General features: G+C 45.4%; 1 protein-coding gene across 6 annotated transcripts in view; it reads left to right on the top strand.

Annotated features, from left to right (window-relative positions):
- FRMPD4 (FERM and PDZ domain containing 4) overlaps positions 1 to 17508 on the top strand; it is an 849154-nt gene that overhangs the window by 288208 nt on the left and 543438 nt on the right. For 2 of the 6 annotated variants that reach the window (XM_082717074.1, XM_082717072.1), the window contains exon 1: positions 12681 to 13197. The exons of 3 other annotated variants lie outside the window; for them this stretch is intronic. In XM_082717074.1, coding sequence (XP_082573200.1) covers positions 13157 to 13197 — 41 coding nt within the window. In that variant the 5' untranslated portion in view covers positions 12681 to 13156. Of the gene's footprint in view, positions 1 to 11617; positions 11952 to 12680; positions 13198 to 17508 lie in introns of those variants that run through there. One more of the 6 variants, XM_082717073.1, reaches the window with a different exon arrangement.

Below are 17508 nucleotides of genomic sequence, written 5' to 3'. Positions count from 1 at the left end.
CCCCCACCCTGCTTGTGCTCACTCTCTCTCTTGCAAAAATAAATAAATAAAATCTTTAAAAAATATATTTTATTTATTTATTTGTCAAAGAGAGAGAGAGGGAAAGAGAGCACAAGCAGGGAGAGCTAGAGGCAGAGGGAGACTGGAAGTTTGATGACCTCATTTGGAAACAGGAGGCGTGCGGGGATGGGGATGGGGTCCCCCCATGTGGACCCCATGTGGTTAGAGGTGGGCTGCAAGATGGACCCCATTTCCATGTGAAAAGAGAGCCTGCCTGTTGAGGGGCAACTTGTCTTCTAACAGCCTTGGGAGACAGGAATCAACCCTTGTTCATCTGAATTCCTCTCTTCAGTGCCTAGTGTATGGTAGATGGCGGATGGTAGGTGTTCAATAAATATTAATTGAACAAATTAATAAATAATCAATACATGAATGAGAATTCAAAAACCTGAAATAACTGGTCTCGACCCAGCCATTTTTGTGCATACATCTTCCTTAAAGTTCACCCTCCTAATAGCCTTCAGGATTAGAGCAATTTATCCTTCAAGTAGAAGTGCTGTTATTCAAAGTGATTTGATTAGTTTTTGTCTAGTCAGGGGCTAAGATGTGGGAACATTATGTTAGAAAGACAGCATAAAAGTGAGTCTGGATCTGAGAGGTTTAAAATGAGTCTGAAATATTAAAATATGTCTCAGACAATATGAACCTTTATGGTTTTCTTTTTATACATTGTTGCATAGGAATTCAAAATATTGTTACAGGGTATATCACAGTAAAAATTTATATCCTGAAAATTATACACCAGCAGAATCTTTTAAATGACCTCCCCCTTTGCCTTTCAATACCTCATCAGACAAGAGGAGATTCAGCGGGAAAGCAGTAATTATAATCCTTCCCACATTGACAGATGCTTCATGTATGCCTGAGCAAAATGGTGACAGAGGGTGGGGATAAAGACATAAAGGAAATTAGGTGACCTAATATGGCCTAGTGAAAGGTACATGTAGCAAATGTGGTTCTTACCCTTGAATAGAGTTAAGCTAAAAGGAGGATAGACTAATAATTTTCTATTTTATTGATATATAACTGACTAGTAAAAGTCTCTGATCTTGAATTTGTTCCTGTAGAACTTAGCCTTCTTTTGTTTAATTTATTTAAAAATTTTTTTATCTTAAAAAAATTGAGATATAATTGACAGAGGACATTGTGTTAGTTTTAAATGTACAATGTAATGATTTGACATGTCTATATATTGTGAAATAATCACCACAAAAAGTTTAGTTAAAGTGGATCACCATATATAGTTGCAATTTCTTGTGTAATAAAAACTTTTAGGATCTGTTCTTCTAGTAACTTTCCAGTATAAGTTACAATACTGTTAACTAGAACCACAATGGTGTACATTATGTTCCTAGAACTTAGTTATCTTATAACTGAAAGTCTGTGCCTTCTGGTGCCCTTTGCCTACTTCACCCACACCCAACACCAGCCCAAACTGCCAATCTGTTCTCTATGCCTTAGGTATCTATGCCTTAGTTTAGCTTTGGGTTTTCGGGGGTGGTTGTCTCTTTTTTTAGATTCATTTATTTATCTGGGAGAGAGAGAGAGAGAGCACAAGTGAGTGGGAGGGGCAGAGGGAGAGAGAGTCTCAAACAGACTCCACACTGAGCATGGAGCCTGTTGTGTGGCTCAGTCTCACAACCCCGAGATCATGACCTGAGCCGAAACCAAGAGCTGGGCACTCTGCTTAACCGACTGCACTACCCAGGTGCCACTGGGTGTTTGTTGTTTGTTTTTTTAAGATTCCACGTATAAGTGAGATCATAGAGTACTTGTGTTTCTCTGTTTGAATTATTTCATTTACCATAAGGCCTTCAAGGTCCGTCCATGTTCTGGCAAATGGCAGGATTTCCTTCTTTTTTATGACTGAGTAATATTCCATTCCATATATGTGTACACCATTTTCTTTACCCATTCACCCATCAGTGGACACCAAGGTTGTTTCCACATCTTGGCTACTGTAAATAATTCTGCAATGAGCACACGGCTGCCCTATCTCTTCTTGACTACACAATTAGGAGAATACATGGGATCTCAAAATATCTCCCATCTCTTGGCTTTTAGGAAGACTCTCTTGTCTATCTATATTGCATGAGAGGGGGAAGAAAATGGGAAATACAAACTTATTCTAACTCACGAATCCTACAAATGAGGGAGTTAACATTAAGAAAAGTTAAGTGATATCTCAAGGGTCACTTCTATTTACAGACTTGGGAATGGAACCGAGAAGTCCTAATGCCTTGGTTGTCTTTTCTAATGCCCCATATAGCATCTTTAATTTTTGAGTCTCATGTAAGACAATAAAATATGGGAGGGAAAAAAAAGAATTATATTGATAGAACTTGAGCAATTTGTATTTATTTATATTACAGATTTGATTTATTTACTTGAGAGAGCAAGAGACAGAGAGAGCACGAGCAGGGGGAGGGGGAGAGACAGGTTCCTTACTGAGCTTGGAGCCTCACATAGGCCTTAATCCCAGGACTCCTGGGATCATGACCTGAGCTTAAGTCAGACACATAACCTACTGAACCACCCAAGCACTGTGAATTTGAGCAATTTTTATTCCACAAATCTTTTTTTTTTTAAACTACCTACTGATGCTAGACTTATCCTCAGGAACCAATGCTTCTTATACTAGTCCTCATAGTTTGTAGAAATTATTGTCATCACTGAGCTTTTCTGATCTCACCTTTTGTCATCACTGAAATGGGGTAATAGTAACTTTCTTCTGTAATTTGTAGGGCTATTTCAAAGGACTGATGGAATGAAAGCATTTAGAAAAATGAAAGCCTACAAATGTACAGCATGATTCATCTCCTTATTTAATACTAATAAGCAAAATAATCTTTTTAAAAAGTTTTCTTAATTAAATAATACCCAACATGGGACTTGAACTCAAACCCAGAGATCAAGAATCATAGGCTCTGCCAACTGAGCCAGCCAGGTGTTCCAAGCATAGTAAAGTTTAAAACCAGCTTGTCCTGGCTTCCAACCTCTAGTCCTACCCCACCCCTATAGGATACTGAGATATGTAAACAAGGTATAAAGTAAAAATGGAAAGAAACAAAGAAAAGAAAGAAAATTAGAATAATCCTTCTTTTACTACTTTTATTGTTTTTTTAACCTCATTTCTCAAGAATCCCATCGTCTTTATGTTTCTGCCTTTTATTTATTTTTTATTATTCTTGAAGTATAGTTGATAAATATTAGTTTCAGTTATATACATAGCACAGTGATTCGACAATTCTGGACATTGCTCAGTGCTCAGTACAGTAAGTGTAGTCACCGCCTGTCACCATTCAATGTTATTACAATATTTTTCACCATATTCCCTATTGGTATTTTCATCTCTGTGACTTATTTATTTTATAATGGAACTTTGTATCTCTTCATATCTTCACCCATTTCATTCATTTCCCCACCCCCACCACAAGTATCCCACTGTCTTTAGATGGCCAGACCATCTCGGAGAACATTGCTCTGTTACTCACGCCCAGTGTGAAAATGTTGGTGGCCCACTGACATATCACACCTGCTCTTTAGTTTCAGGCATGTACATACGACATCCTGCGGACATCACTCATTCAAATTCAACATGTCCCAAAGTGAACTCATCATCTTTCCCTTCAAAACTGTTTCTCAGATACCTCTTATCTTGGGGGCAACTTCAGTGGCAGATACATCCATTAGATACATCCATTAGACACCTGGAGAGTTCCTTGACCCTCCACAACTTCCTACTCCCATATGTTATCAAATATGTATTCCTGAGTTTTTTCCCTAACACAATTCTCCATCCTTTCACCTTTGACCATAGACTCCTTGTATATTCCCTTAATTGGCCTTCTTATGTCCATTCCTCTCCTCATAGCCTTAAGAAGGATCCAATTAAAATAACCATCTGATCAGATCATCTGCTTCATGCCTGTTAGTGACTCCCATCACTAGCACCATGGTTCTCAAACTGAGTTCATATGGAGCTATGGGAATGCCTTAGTTGGAAAGAAGGAAGAAAGTGAAGGGGATGCTATTTGGGCTGGGTTCTACGTTCCCACTTCAGACAAGGAAATCCCACTCTATATTTGCTTTCTGCATTGAGGTTCTTGGAGGTAATTGCTTTGGGATAAAACATTTTGCTGTAAAGTTGGAAACCCACTGGCCATAAGGTCTAGTCTCTGACCCTACCCTTGCCTGCTTCTCAAGCTTTATATGTCTCCTCTCCCTTTTCCTCACTGTAGAATCAAGCCACACTACCTGCATTTACAACACCATGTCATGCCTGTTTTATAATGTTGTGCCCTCCACCATGTAAGCCCTCTGTACCTACTCACATCACTACCTTCTGGGTAACTAAATTTCATATAACTTTTTTTTTTTAAGATTTATTTATTTCAGACAGAAAGGGAGAGAGGGACAGAGCATGAGCACAAGCAAGGGGGAGGGGCAGAGAGAGAAGCAGGCTCCTGGCAGAGCAGGGAGCCCGATGCAGGGCTCGATCCCTGGACTATGGGATCATGATCTGAGTCAAAGGCAGATGCCCAACCAACTGAGCCACCCAGGTGCCCCTTCACATAAGTTTTTTTTTTTTTTTTTAAGATACATTATTTTTAATTTTTTTGAGAGACAGAGAGCACACATGCAAGGGGAGGGGAGGACGCAGAGCAGAGGGAGAGGGAAAGAAGTAGATTCCCTGCTCAGTACAGAGTCCAACACAGAGCTCAATCTCATGACCCTGAGATCATAACCTGAGGCAAAACCAAGAGTCAGACGCTTAACTGACTGAGCCATCCATGCAACCCTCATGTACCTTTTAAGGCACAGTATTACCATTTTTGAGAAGCATTCCCTCTTTACCCCCAGTTGCCATTTCTCTGCCTGACAATCTGCTATCTGTTATGGGCTAGGTCAGACATGAGAGATATTAGATGGTATATTGCAAAGCACACTGGGTTCTTCTGATCTTCACTCTGCTACTAACTATATGTGTGGCTCTAAATAATTTCACCTATATGAAACATAGTTGATTCAGTCATTCATTCATTCATTCTTTCTTCCAACAATGTTTGTCGATCCCTTTCCTCACCTTTATTCTGATAGGGGAAATAAGAAATTAAAAACACATTAAAATTATCCTAGGTTATGAAGCACTATGGAGAAAAATAAAACAAAGAGGAGTAAGGAGTCTAGAGGGTAGGGTATTTCTATTTGAAATGGAATATTATAGAAGAAAGACCTTCCTGATATCTGGGAGAAGAACTTTCCTGGCAAAGAGAACAAGTGCAAAGGCCTCATGGCCAACTAGTGGAACAACCAAGTGGCTGATATGAGCAAGGGAGAGGGGGGCAGTTTATGAAGTCAGAAAGGACCAAGGAACCATATCACCTATGGCCTTGTGAGTGAGATGGGTAAACTGCTAGAAGTTTTAAACAGAGAAATGGCATGATCTGCCTGCTGTTTTAAGAGAAGCCTGTTCATTGTTGAGTGTGGGGACTCTGGGGGGAATAGGAGACCAGCTGATAGGCCATTGTGATTATCCAGGAGAGTGATGATGGCTTGGACTTGAGTGGTTGGGATGGAATTGGTCAGATGTGTGCATTTTTTTAAAAGATTTTATTTATGTATTTGACAGACAGAGATCACAAGTAGGCAGAGAGGCAAGCAGAGAGAGAGCGGGAAGCAGGCTCCCCGCTGAGCAGAGAGCCCGATGCGGGGCTGGATCCCAGGACCCTGGGATCATGACCTGAGCCGAAGGCAGAGGCTTAACCCACTGAGCCACCCAGGCTCCCCAGTGTGCATTTTTTTTAAAGATTTATTTATTCATTTGAGAGAAAGAGAGAGTGCTTGTGAACAGGGAAGAGGGACAGAGGGAGAGGGAGAGAGTCTGAGATCATGACCTGAGCCAAAATCAAGGGTTGGACACTCAACTGACTGAGCCATCCAGATGTCCCACCCAATGTGTGGTTCTTTCTTGAAGGTAGAATTGAAAGATGTGATGTTGGGTTTGATGTGAAGTTTAAGAGGGGAAAAAAGGCAAAGGTAGTACCAGGAAATTAGAACTAAGCAACTAGAAAAAGAGAATTGACATTCACTGACATGGGAATGACTGTAAGGAGGAGTATCCTCTATAGGAATCAGTTTTCAGATATGTTCAGTTCAAGGTGCCTTGTAGCACTGGATAGAGATGTTAAGTAGGTGGTCTGGAGCTGAGGGATCCAGGCCAGAGATACAAATGTGGGAGTTGTCAACATAGAGATAGCATAAGACATCATAAAACTCAATGCGATTACCTAGGAAGTAAGTATAGACATTCAAAGAGAATAAGGTCTAGGGCTGAATCCTGGGGCCTTCCAATGTTTAGAGTTTGGCAAGATGCAGCATCGTGACCGAAGAGTAACCAAAGACACTCAGAAAGAGCAAGCAGCAAGGAAGAAAGAAAACCAGGAGAGTTTGATATCCCCAAAGTCAAGTGAAGAAAAAGTTTCCAGAAAGAGGGAATGGTCAACTGAGTCCAGTATAAGCACTGAGCTCCTGGTCTTTGGATTGAGCTCCACCGATGTCCCTGGTTACCTTAAGAAGAATCATTTCCATGGACTGTTGATCGTAAGGGTGGTGAGCAAATGCAGGGGGAGTAGATTCAGAATGCACTGAGAGATAGCAAAGAGAGACGGGTTTTTGGAGGACTTTTGCCATAAGGATGAGCGGAAGAATGAGACTTAGCTGAAAGGGGCTGGAAGTAGGTGTTAAGAGATGTCTGAAGGATGGGATAAATTACAGCATGTCTGTGTGCCCATGGGAATGATCTAGTCGATCAGCAAGAAACTCCGATGTACGTGCTGGAGGGAGGACCTTGGGAAGGCAAGGGAGGCGCGGGCACACACACCCGGTGGGTTGGCCTCCACAGCATGGCAGTTTATTGAGAGAAACAGGAGGGAAGGCAGAGTACGTGAGCACAGAGGCAGAGAAACTTCCAGTTTTTACATAGTCAATACCTGGTGAAGTGAAGCCGTATTTTTAAAGTAATCTTCATCACGGAGTCATCCTTGATTCCTCTCTGTGCTCACCTCCCACAGCCAATCCATCAACATATTCTGAGCCTGGCTACTTTTCATCGTATCCTCGTCATGTTCTTTTCTGAGGCACTGCCATCTCTTGCCTGGATTATTGCAATAGGCTTCTAAGTTGTCTTTCTGTCCCCATGCTCACTTCCCTGAAGAATGGTCATTCAAGGAGCTCCTGGATAGCTCAGTCGGTTAAGCTGCTGCCTTTGGCTCAGGTCATGATCCCAGGGTCCCAGGATCGAGTCCTACATTGGGTTTCCTGTTCAGTGGGAAGCCTGCTTCTCCCGTTATCTGCCACTCTCCCTGCTTGTGCTTTCTCTCTCTGACAAATAAATAAAATCTTTTTTTAAAAAAGAAACGGCTATGCAAAATATAAATCCGATTTTGCCATTTCATGCTAAAGACCCTCTGACGGATCCCCATTCCACAACAGAAGGTAGACAGTTATGGCATTCTCTGCCCCACGTGATCACGGCCCTGTCTACCCCTGCAAATTCACCCACTCTCACTCCATTTGACAGAATACCCTTCAGGCACACTGGCTGCCTTCAACAATAGTTGTTCCCAACTCAGGGACTCTGTGATTGTTTTGTCCTTGCTGATCCTTCTGTGTGGAATGCTTTTCCATGTAAATGTTGAGTGGCGGTCTCCTTCCTGTTCCTCATATCTCATTTTAAATGTCACCCACATAGAGGGACACCTGGCTCACTCAGTTGGTGGAGCATGCGGCCCTTGATCTCGGGGTCATGAGTTCAAGTCCCATATTGGGTATAGAGATTACTTAAAAATAAAATCTTTTAAAAAAATGTCACCTGCATAGAGAGGTCTTCCTTGACCATTGGACCATAAATAATCACCTAGTTATGACATCGAGTCTGATGCTTAACTGACTGAGCCACCAAGGTGCCTCTCATAAGAGAAATTTCTTAAATACTCGTTGACTTGACAGATACCTTCCTTTGGTTTAGTCACTTCTGTTTTCAAGACTGCAATCAGATGGTCAGGATGCTGCAGTCCATCTTAGAAATGCATGAGGCTCTAGCTAATGCAATTGGCAGCAGCAGCAGTCTAAGCTGCCATCCTGTATAGAACATCTGGCCCAGTAGCAAATTCCTGACACCAGCCTGAGATAAGGCCTTACTGGTGAGGAGGAAATTCCTCCCTCTTTACCCTGAGCCCACAGAGCAGAAATGTTACTATTGCTTAGGGCTTTGGTGACTGACCAGGCAACAAACCAACAAACCAACAAGGTTGGTTTTTAGGCAGAACACCAGACCTCTGTTGAACCAAAGCAAATGTTTTCATGTTTGAAGTAGTGTTCTTAGCAACTGAAACTTTTCCTAACGGTACAGATGGTCCCTGACTTACAATGGCTTGACTTAGGATTTTTCAACTTTACAATGGTGCAGAAATGATACACATTTAGTACAAACTGTACTTTGAATTTTGAATGTTGATCTTTTCCTGGGCTAGCGGTATGTGGTACAGTCCTCTCTTGCAATGTTGGGTGGGGACAGTGAGCCACAGCTCCCAGTCAGCCACACAATCATGAGGTCAATAAGTGATACACTGACAGCCATTCTGTCCCCAGACAACCAGTCTCTTTGTCTCTCTCAGTACAGTCTTTAATACATTACATGAGCTACTCCACATTTTATTATAAAATAGGCCTTACGTGAGATGATTTTGCCCAGCTGTCAGCTAATGTAAATATCCTAGCATGTTTAAGGGAGGCCAAGTTAGGATGCTTGGTAGGTAGCTCAAGACAGCTGTGAAAATAGTCAATATCCACGTGACTCAATTCACATGTATACAGCTCTTCACTGGTGTTCAACCTCAAGGGCTCGTTCTATGTAAGGTAGGGGTGGATTGCCATTTCTATTTCATAGGTGGGGAAACTGAGTCTCAGAGAAGTTCTATGACTTGCTCTGGATGTCATGCCCTTGACTCTCTTATTCATGAATACATTCAACAGTGTTTGAAACTATGTTTGGTTTTCGGAAATGACCAAATGTCAGTTGGATCCAAGTGAAGCAAATTAAACAGATTCTCAGGGCTAGATAATACAGTTTCCAATGAGTAAATCTCTACAAGTTCTGGAAGGGGCCCTAGAGGCTATCCAGGCTGAAAATAAAACTTAAGAAGATCACATATGTACTCAAATGCCATTTGTTGTTTTTTGTTTGTTTAGGCAGATCCGTTCCATGCTAGATAAGAAATGTATCCCAACCTCCGTCACACACACCGGGCACAGAGAGGGAGCAGAGCTGGGAGACCAGCCACTCAAATCTTTGCCTCCCTGCCGAGACTTAAAGGTATAAACTGGGCTGTGTTAGCATGTTTCAAGGGAGTAGACTCTGCCATTTGTATGTTAATGAAAAACAAAGGAGAGGAGGAATCTCTCTGCCTTAAAAAGAGACCATTAGAAAACACAAGAGGTAATGAATGCGTCAGGTGTACGAAGACCTGGAGGAGCCAGTTGCCTCTCCTGGTACCTGTTAGGCTGTGGAGAGTGGGCATCGCACCATTCAGAACTGTAGTGCGCAAATTGGCACAGACCGAAGCCCAAGCAGCAAGCTGTTCCAGGTAGACCAGATGTCTTAAAGGGAGGCTGTCTTTCTACAAGTAAACACCATGCCTGTTTCCTGTCATTGTCACTGCTGAATAACTAGGTCTTTGATAACTGGAATAATTTTTGATTGATAGCATTATCTTTTTTTTTAAGATTATCTATTTATTTATTTGAGAGAGAGAGCAAGTGAGAGCGAGCACAAGCAGGGGGAAGTAACAGAGGGAGAGGGAGAAGCAGACTCCCCACTGAGCAGGGAGCCCAGTGCGGGGGCCCGATCCCAGGACCCTGAGATCATGACTTGAGCTGAAGGCAGATGCTTCACCAGCTGAGTCACCCAGGTGCCCCAATAGCATTATCTTTTTAAGAAGAATAGCCAAACTGTTCTGAGAAGGAACTACTTTTTGAAAACACGTTCTCCGAAGGCATTGCTTTATGTCCCTTTCCCCATCAAGAGCTGGTCTTGTGCTGCCAGATGTGGACACAGAGATGAGGGACTGTGTCGGAGGCCCCTCTGTGGGAAAGGTAGAAAGCGTGAAGGGGCAAAATAGCTGGCGAACGGGAGAGGGCCTTCACTGTGTTCACGGGCAATGGAAAGGAGGAGGAAGGATGTCCGGGATGGAGGAATGCTGGGGAGACAGACAGATGCCAGTGAGAGGGCCAGAGACGGAACAGTACCCACTGGGGATGCTTGACCAGCATTGGTTTGACTGTGAATCTCAGCAGCATAAAATGCATTCATTCAACACAGACGTAGTGAGGTCCTTCTACTTCCAAGGAGCTATTCGAGGCATCTAGGATCCATCCATGAAAACAAGCAAGCAAACAAACAAAGCCAAGACACCCCGGCCCTTGTGGAGCCTTTATTCCAGCAAGAGCATTGGACAGGAAATAAGGAGCAGTAGACATAAAAATAAATTCTATAAAGCATTAGTGGGTGATAAGTGCTATGGAAACAAGACCCCCCCCCCGAAAAAAAACCCACTAATGGGCCCTGGAATCCCAGACAGGGGGCCTTGCAATTTTAAATAGGCTTTTCAGAGGTGGCCGGTTGGAAGTGGTCTTTGTGCAAATGCTCGATGTGGTGAAGGAGCTGTTCATGCCAGCATCTGAGGGAAGAACATTCCAGGCTGAGGCAACAACTATTGCAAAGAGCCAAAGCTGGGAGGCTACCTGCGGAGTTTGAAGACTAGCAAGGAGGCTGGTGTTGCGGGGGCTCAGTTAGTGTTGAAGGGAGTAGACATGGCAGAGAGTGAGGCGGGGAGGAAGAGATAGGTCAGAGAGCTCAAGGGCTAGGCATCGAAAGCCTTCTTGGTCGCGGTCACGGAGGAGCACCAACTTCCGCTCAAAGGGGACCGGAGAGCTTTCGTGGAGTTTCAGTTGGACAAGTAACCTTGCCCGACACACATTTAAAATGCATCTCTCCATCGCGTACGTGGAGTAGAGATGGTGGCATAAAAAGAAAAGATTTCTCTGTTTTAAATGCGTTGCCTTACTTATATGACAGGGTTGCTATGAGACTCAAATGCAAAAATGCTTTAAAAAAGGTACAGGACAGTACAGACCCAACTAGCTATTTTGCAAGACAGTGGGGGGTTCACAAGCCCAGGTCCCTCTTGCCTCCTCCGATGCTGCGAGGTGACCCCATCTGTGAGATGAAACTAGCCTGTCTGCAAGGAGCTGAAGGAAAATTGATCCTATTTATTTTTTAAATCATGTAATTTTATGCCCGGCTTTCACATCATTTAGATTTTTTTCCTGATTGCTAGTGATTTTATGTTTCCTTTTGGAAAGAAATGCCTTTAAAACAACAAAGTGCAGGTATTAGGCTCCCATACTGGAGACTTGAAAAACAGCAACAGACCCGGCAAGGAGCAGAAGTCTGGGAACTTTAAACCTATTTCCTTTTCCCTAATCCCCTCCGAGAGCTAGAAGCGCACTGGCCAGATCCTCCAACATTTCGGGGGTGGTATCTCTTCTTCGCAGTGGCCCTGCCATCAGGTGAACGTTTCTGGGTGGGAGAGCACACACTTTGTGTGGCCATCTGACCTTCAGAGAGTCTGGGGAGAGATTTTAAAGGATTGGGGAGAAGAGGCCTGGAGACTCCAAGAGAAAGAAGAAGAAGAAGAGGCCCGGAGAAGCCTGAGGCTCCGGGGAGGGAGAACTGAGTTAATGAAGAGGGCTGATTACCCGAGATAATTATGTAAAAGAGGAGGGTAGGAGTGCTACATGGCTGCAACTTGGAGTTTACTCTGCCTAAGGTGAGTGTTTATGTTTCCGTGGTTTTGTTTTTATGAGTAAGGTTTTTTGGCTTTGTTTTTTGTTGGTTTTTTTTCCCCCTTCTGTACTGGCTGCTCCATTGGAGAAAGCATCTCAGCTCTGCCTTCCAGACCCTGTTCTCATCCCTTCTCTTTCTTTAGATTCTGAAGCCCATTCAGAATCCTCTCCCGGCTACTGGCGTCTGGGACCCCCATCTCCGAACCCCTGTAGTGACAAGCAGCCAGGCGTACCCCCGCCCCTCCGACTGCCTCCCGTTCTTATTTTCTTATTTCTCCAACGCTCCCCCGGTGCTGCTGTCCAAAGACACACCTTCCCAGGCAGCCCAGCTGTCGCGTCTAGCTCCAGTGGTTGGGGGGAAGCGGTGGGACCTCTGTGCTCTCCAAACCGAGCCCGCCGTGCTGGGCATCTCCCTCCCCTTCCCCTTGACAAACCACCCAGCCCGGATCATCCCTGCTCCTTCCCTTCGCTAGTTTTGGTTTATGGAACATACCAAGGCTTTGGGCAACCTGCAGTTGCACGGCTCTCCTTTGGTTTGGGGAGGGAGGGGGTAGCGTTCACCGTCCCCGGTGTGCCCGAGACTGTTAGATCAATCTTTCAGATCTGGAGGCACACGCAGCTGGTGACAGGAGAGCCCCCCCCCCTCCCCGCGGGTGGGGGTGGGGAGAGGAGAAGGGACTCAGCTTGGGGAAGGAGGCAGGGAGGCAGCTGCAGTGCCGCGAGGGGTGCGTGCGCGTGTGCCAGGCTCGCCCGCCGCCTCCCGGCTCAGTCTGCGCTCCTCCGCACGCGGGGCAGCCGGGCCGGCGGGCTGAGGAGCCGGAGCAGCGCCCCTCGCCCGGGCCTCGCCTCCCCGGGGCGCCCGGCAGTCCCCCAGGCCAGGGCGCACCACCCGGGGCCACGCTCCCCACCCCCGCCCCTCGCACCCTCCCTGGCCCCCCCTTCTCCATTGAGTTTTCCAACACGGGCGCCCGTCAATGGTCCTGCTCGGGGATGCACACGCAGCTCACGGCCGGAGGGGGGTAGCAGCCACCGCCTCCAGGTGCGGGCTCTCCAGGTCCGCCGCCGCCACCCGCTGTCGCCGCCACTCGAGCCCCGGGGCGCGCTGAGGTCCCGGCCGGCCATGGGGCTGCCGTTGCTGGCGTGAGAAGGGGCGCCGCAGCCTCCGAGCTCGGGGTGCCCGGCTGCCTGCATGGATGTCTTCAGCTTTGTGAAGATTGCAAAGCTCTCGAGGTAGGGGCTGCGCCGGTTCCTTTGCACCCGGGGCCGCCGCAGCCGGCAACTTGGTGCTTTATTTTTCGGGAGGCTTGGGGAGAAGCAAAAGCTGGAGAGAGCAGCGGGGCTTAAGAAAGGACTGAAACCAGGTGGCCGGGGGCTGCTGCTGGCCAGGGGCTGCTGCGTTCAACTTATCTCCCACTGGCTGGTGGGGCTTGTGTATCGGAGGCTGGAGACCACACACACACACACACACACACACACACACACACGCACGCACCCTCCGGCACACACCAATATTCATGACAGTTTGTTTTCCCTTAGGAAAAGCCCCAGTGGTGCTTGGGGTCACATGTATAATTCAGGGCCAGGAGAAGGTGGTTGTAATTGCTACTGCTAGGGAAAGCCAGAAGTGCTTAGAGTTTGGGTCCCTGCTTCCCAAGCAGCAGTGACCAGAAGTGGCCCCTGGCCTCCACCCCCTAAATTAGACCTCCACACCCTGAAAACTCAGCCTGTACGCTGACCTGGGAAGTTGTCCCGTGTTCCTAGCAGTGACCTAGATGCCGAAGGCAGGGAGCCGGAAGAGAGGGACCTTTAGCCTGTCTTTGGGTAACTGTGTAGTCCCCAAGCCTCGAAAGATTTAGAAATTTGCTTCCAAGTGGCCATGTTGTCGAAACAGAAAAAGAGTCATCAATTCAGGCAGATTCCTCCGGCAGGGCTGATCGAGGAAGCATATTTCCACTCTGGCTGCCTAGGTAATACCTGGTCAGAGCATTCGCCTTAGGTTTTCTGCCCTGCTTATGCTTCCAAAGTCTTTGGAGCCCGGGACGTAGGTCTGTGTTTCTGCCAGCACGGCATTAACCGGCAGGTGCGTGGTGGGAGAAATCTCAGAAGCCCCCACGCTCCACGTGCTCCCCCTACGTCTGTGGAAGGACGAGCCTCCTGCCCCTTGAGCTCGGCTCTCCCCGTACCAGTTACCACCACTGCCTGAGGAGTTTTCCAGGATGTTTAGACTTCCTTGCAATTGCGAGAGAATAATCCCAGGGTTGCCTTTATTCCTCAGGGTCAGGGTGGGCTGTGTGGCTTGCAGCAGGCGAAGGAGAACGGCCTCAGAGAGCCACAATCAGAAATGCCTGTGGGCTTTGACCGGCTCCCTTCCATCCGGGCCATTTCAGATCAGTTGGGTCTGCGTGTTGCCTTTCAGCTGTGCCTTTCCCGGCATCCACAGGTCTTCCTCTGCTCCTCTGGCCCATGTCCACCTTCCCTCTCTGTTCACGTGAGTCAGTCTTCATGTCACGGCAGAGTTTCTGGGGAGAGGACCCCACCGTGACTTAGTCTGGGTAGACGTGAGCTATACGGCTGATGGGCATATATGTCTTGGAGCAGCCCACGAAGAGGTGTTGCCCCGCACGTCAGAAGACGGATACGTCAAACGGTGCAGGATTGTAGTGTGGCAAATGGTTTGGTTTCACGTCAATATCATAGAGGGCCATGGCTTCACACCTCCGTTCTGTTAACTTCCTGCATGCTTCTGCCTCTGGCGGGTTTATAAACAGCTGTCGAATCACAAACCGTGGACGGTAAATGGCTGTGAGCAACAGTTTAGTGATTGCCTGGTGCCGTCTGTGTGATTGCCTGGTGCCGTCTGTGTGATGGACAGAGATTGCCCAAGGGAAAGAGAAGTTCACCGGCATCGTTGAGAGTAACCAAGATATGGATTTTGGTGGCCTTGAATACTAAAAGTGATCAGTGTTAAAAAGAAAACACAAATAATCTAGAGCCTGGATTTAGTCCTCAAACTTTGGAGTCTGGGAGAGAACAGTACTGTATGTCAGTGAAAAGATGGTTTATATTCATTTTACTAAATTCCGGGATGCCTTCGTGATATTCACAAATCTGAGTTTTTGCAAAACCCAAGCCAGGCTGTGGGGGATTAGTATCTTATTTTAAAGAGAGGTTAAAATTTAGTAAATGAGTGTGAATTTCACTTTCTGTCCTTAACATGATCCAAATAGAGTGTTTATTCTAAAGAGAGAAGCTGCACATGTTCTGAGCTTATGTGCCCATTAAGAAATCTTCCATCCATAGGCATTCTTCCTGTGGCTCCGTGTGAGCTCAGCCATGGTCCCCAAGCTGAAGTAGCAGAACTTCCCCAGGTACGACCCCAAGCTGAAGTAGCTGGTGGAGGGGGTCACCAGCCCGCAGAAACACATGTTTACAGCTGCTGCTCCCTGCCCTTGTAGGAATAGTCTTGTGCATGTGTTTTAAACACTGTTTCAGAAATCAAGTTCTTTTCTCAAAGGTGCAGTGTAAAAGTGCTTACACTGCAGGATTTTCCTGATTTCGGAATGGATAATCTTCCTAAAGGATTTAGCTTTGATCAGCATGCTTACTTGAGTGCTTAAAATTCTCGTGGTTTAGGGGTGAACACACACAGTTACCCCGGGCCTGCGCCTTGTCTTTGGTTCCCAAGAACTTGAGTTTCTAAATGTCGATTTGGAAAGCATTTGCTGGGGAGAGCATACCTGCTATTTGCTGAATGTCCTGTTTGTGAGTAAAGACACTGGTAATTACAGAGAATTATTGAGCGAGCACGAGTCCATGCTGGAATTAACGGAGTATTTTGACTTCTCAAAGTACCCACTTTTAACCACTTGTTCCCAGGATCTCTGTCCTTTCATTCACGTGGGGGGAAAAAAAAAGCAGAATTCAAATTCCCCTTTAGGAATTCAGTACCACCTTAGGGTCGCTGTTTTAAACCAATGCTGCTGAGCCCCGGAAGAGCTGGCTGGTTGTGACCCTTGATGGTACCCGTCGTGGGTGGTGCAATGTATGGCGGTTCTATCTGGAGATGTTTGTTCTTGTTCTTCTAATTTTCTGGTTATTAAACTGTTTGATAGTTTACATGCAATTTTACTTCCTGGTTTCCTTGGTAACACTTATATATCATTTTTCATCCTGGTAGATGAGAGCATTACAGATGATTGCCTTATAAACCAGTAATAGTAGAAAAATAGGCATCTATTTCTATTGTTACTGCTCTTCGTATCGACGAGTTCATTTGTAAACCAGATGCACTCTTTGAAATGTTTAAAGGAGAATGCAGTTCAGTAGAAAAACATATGATTCTGCCCCCTTCGCCTGAGGGAAGTGATGTGAAACCCAAAACTCACAGGGGTGTTATTAAACCGAGGGCCGCTTTTGGGGATTATTGAATAGCTTAACTTCATGTCTCTTCTTGATGCAAAACGGCACACTTTGAGATAATGATTGGGTCCCAGCTATTAATATGAAGATTATTCCTTATAGTGGTCGGTAAATTTGGAGGCTGCTCTGTTTCACATCATCATGTGGTTGCATGGGCTGTTTTGTGGCAAAGAATGGTGACTGATATCTGTAATAATAATTTTGTTACAAGTGTCATACGCTTGAGGAAGAATAAAACTATATATTTAGAGCTTCCTCAGACTCTTCCGTAAAACCTCTTTAAAGACTACTAAACTTCTGTCTTTCACCTTTCCCTTGTTCAGAATTAAGTATTCCCTGGGGGAGAAGGGGAGTTAAGGTAGCAATGCGAAAGGTCCTATTTTTCACATCTCCTCTCTTTTTACCTGAATAATTACATCAATATTGCCGATAATAGTGAGCTCTCAAGGCTAGCAACCATCCCCCCCCCCCCAAAGACTCTGGATTTGAATTTTATTAAAAATGCTACTTGCTCGTCATCCGAGTCCTTTCCGAGTTCTGCTGATTTTTGTGGCTGTCAGGAGGTGAAATGATGAACAGTTTCATAACAGAACTAGATTCCTGTTTTAGGAATATTTAACTCTAGTTTCCCAGGGGTTGCTAGTTTGCAGCTGTGAAAGTCTAGTTGTTAGCAGTTCTGCAGGGAAGATGTCTAATTCAGGCTATATACCATTGCAAGTCTCTCTCTCTTTCTTCCTCTCTCCCCTCTCCCTCTCCTTCTCTGTCTCTTTCTCCCTTTCTCTCTTTGGGGCAAGTGAATTTCACCTGCTTGCTATCAGAATTTCATATAGATAGTCACCTGCAGTGAAATTTTCTTATACTTTAAATGCATGACGTCAAAATTTTCACTTTCTGCTTATGGACCTTAACAGCTATTCATTCTCTCTTTACACACATACACACACACACACACACAGATGTACTGTTCAATCTTATTACTTTAATATTCCATTTGGCATTTGCCATGGGAGTTTACCTATGAGAAAATATATGTAATTGATGAGTTAGGAGTTTATCTTTAAGAATTGACAACAGAGGCACCTGGGTGGCTCAGTTGGTTAAGCATCTACTTCTGGCTCGAGT

The sequence above is a fragment of the Mustela nivalis genome (genome assembly GCF_964662115.1).
Source record: "Mustela nivalis genome assembly, chromosome: X".
NCBI classification, from domain to species: Eukaryota; Metazoa; Chordata; class Mammalia; order Carnivora; family Mustelidae; genus Mustela; species Mustela nivalis.
This window is presented reverse-complemented; position numbering and strand designations above follow the sequence as displayed.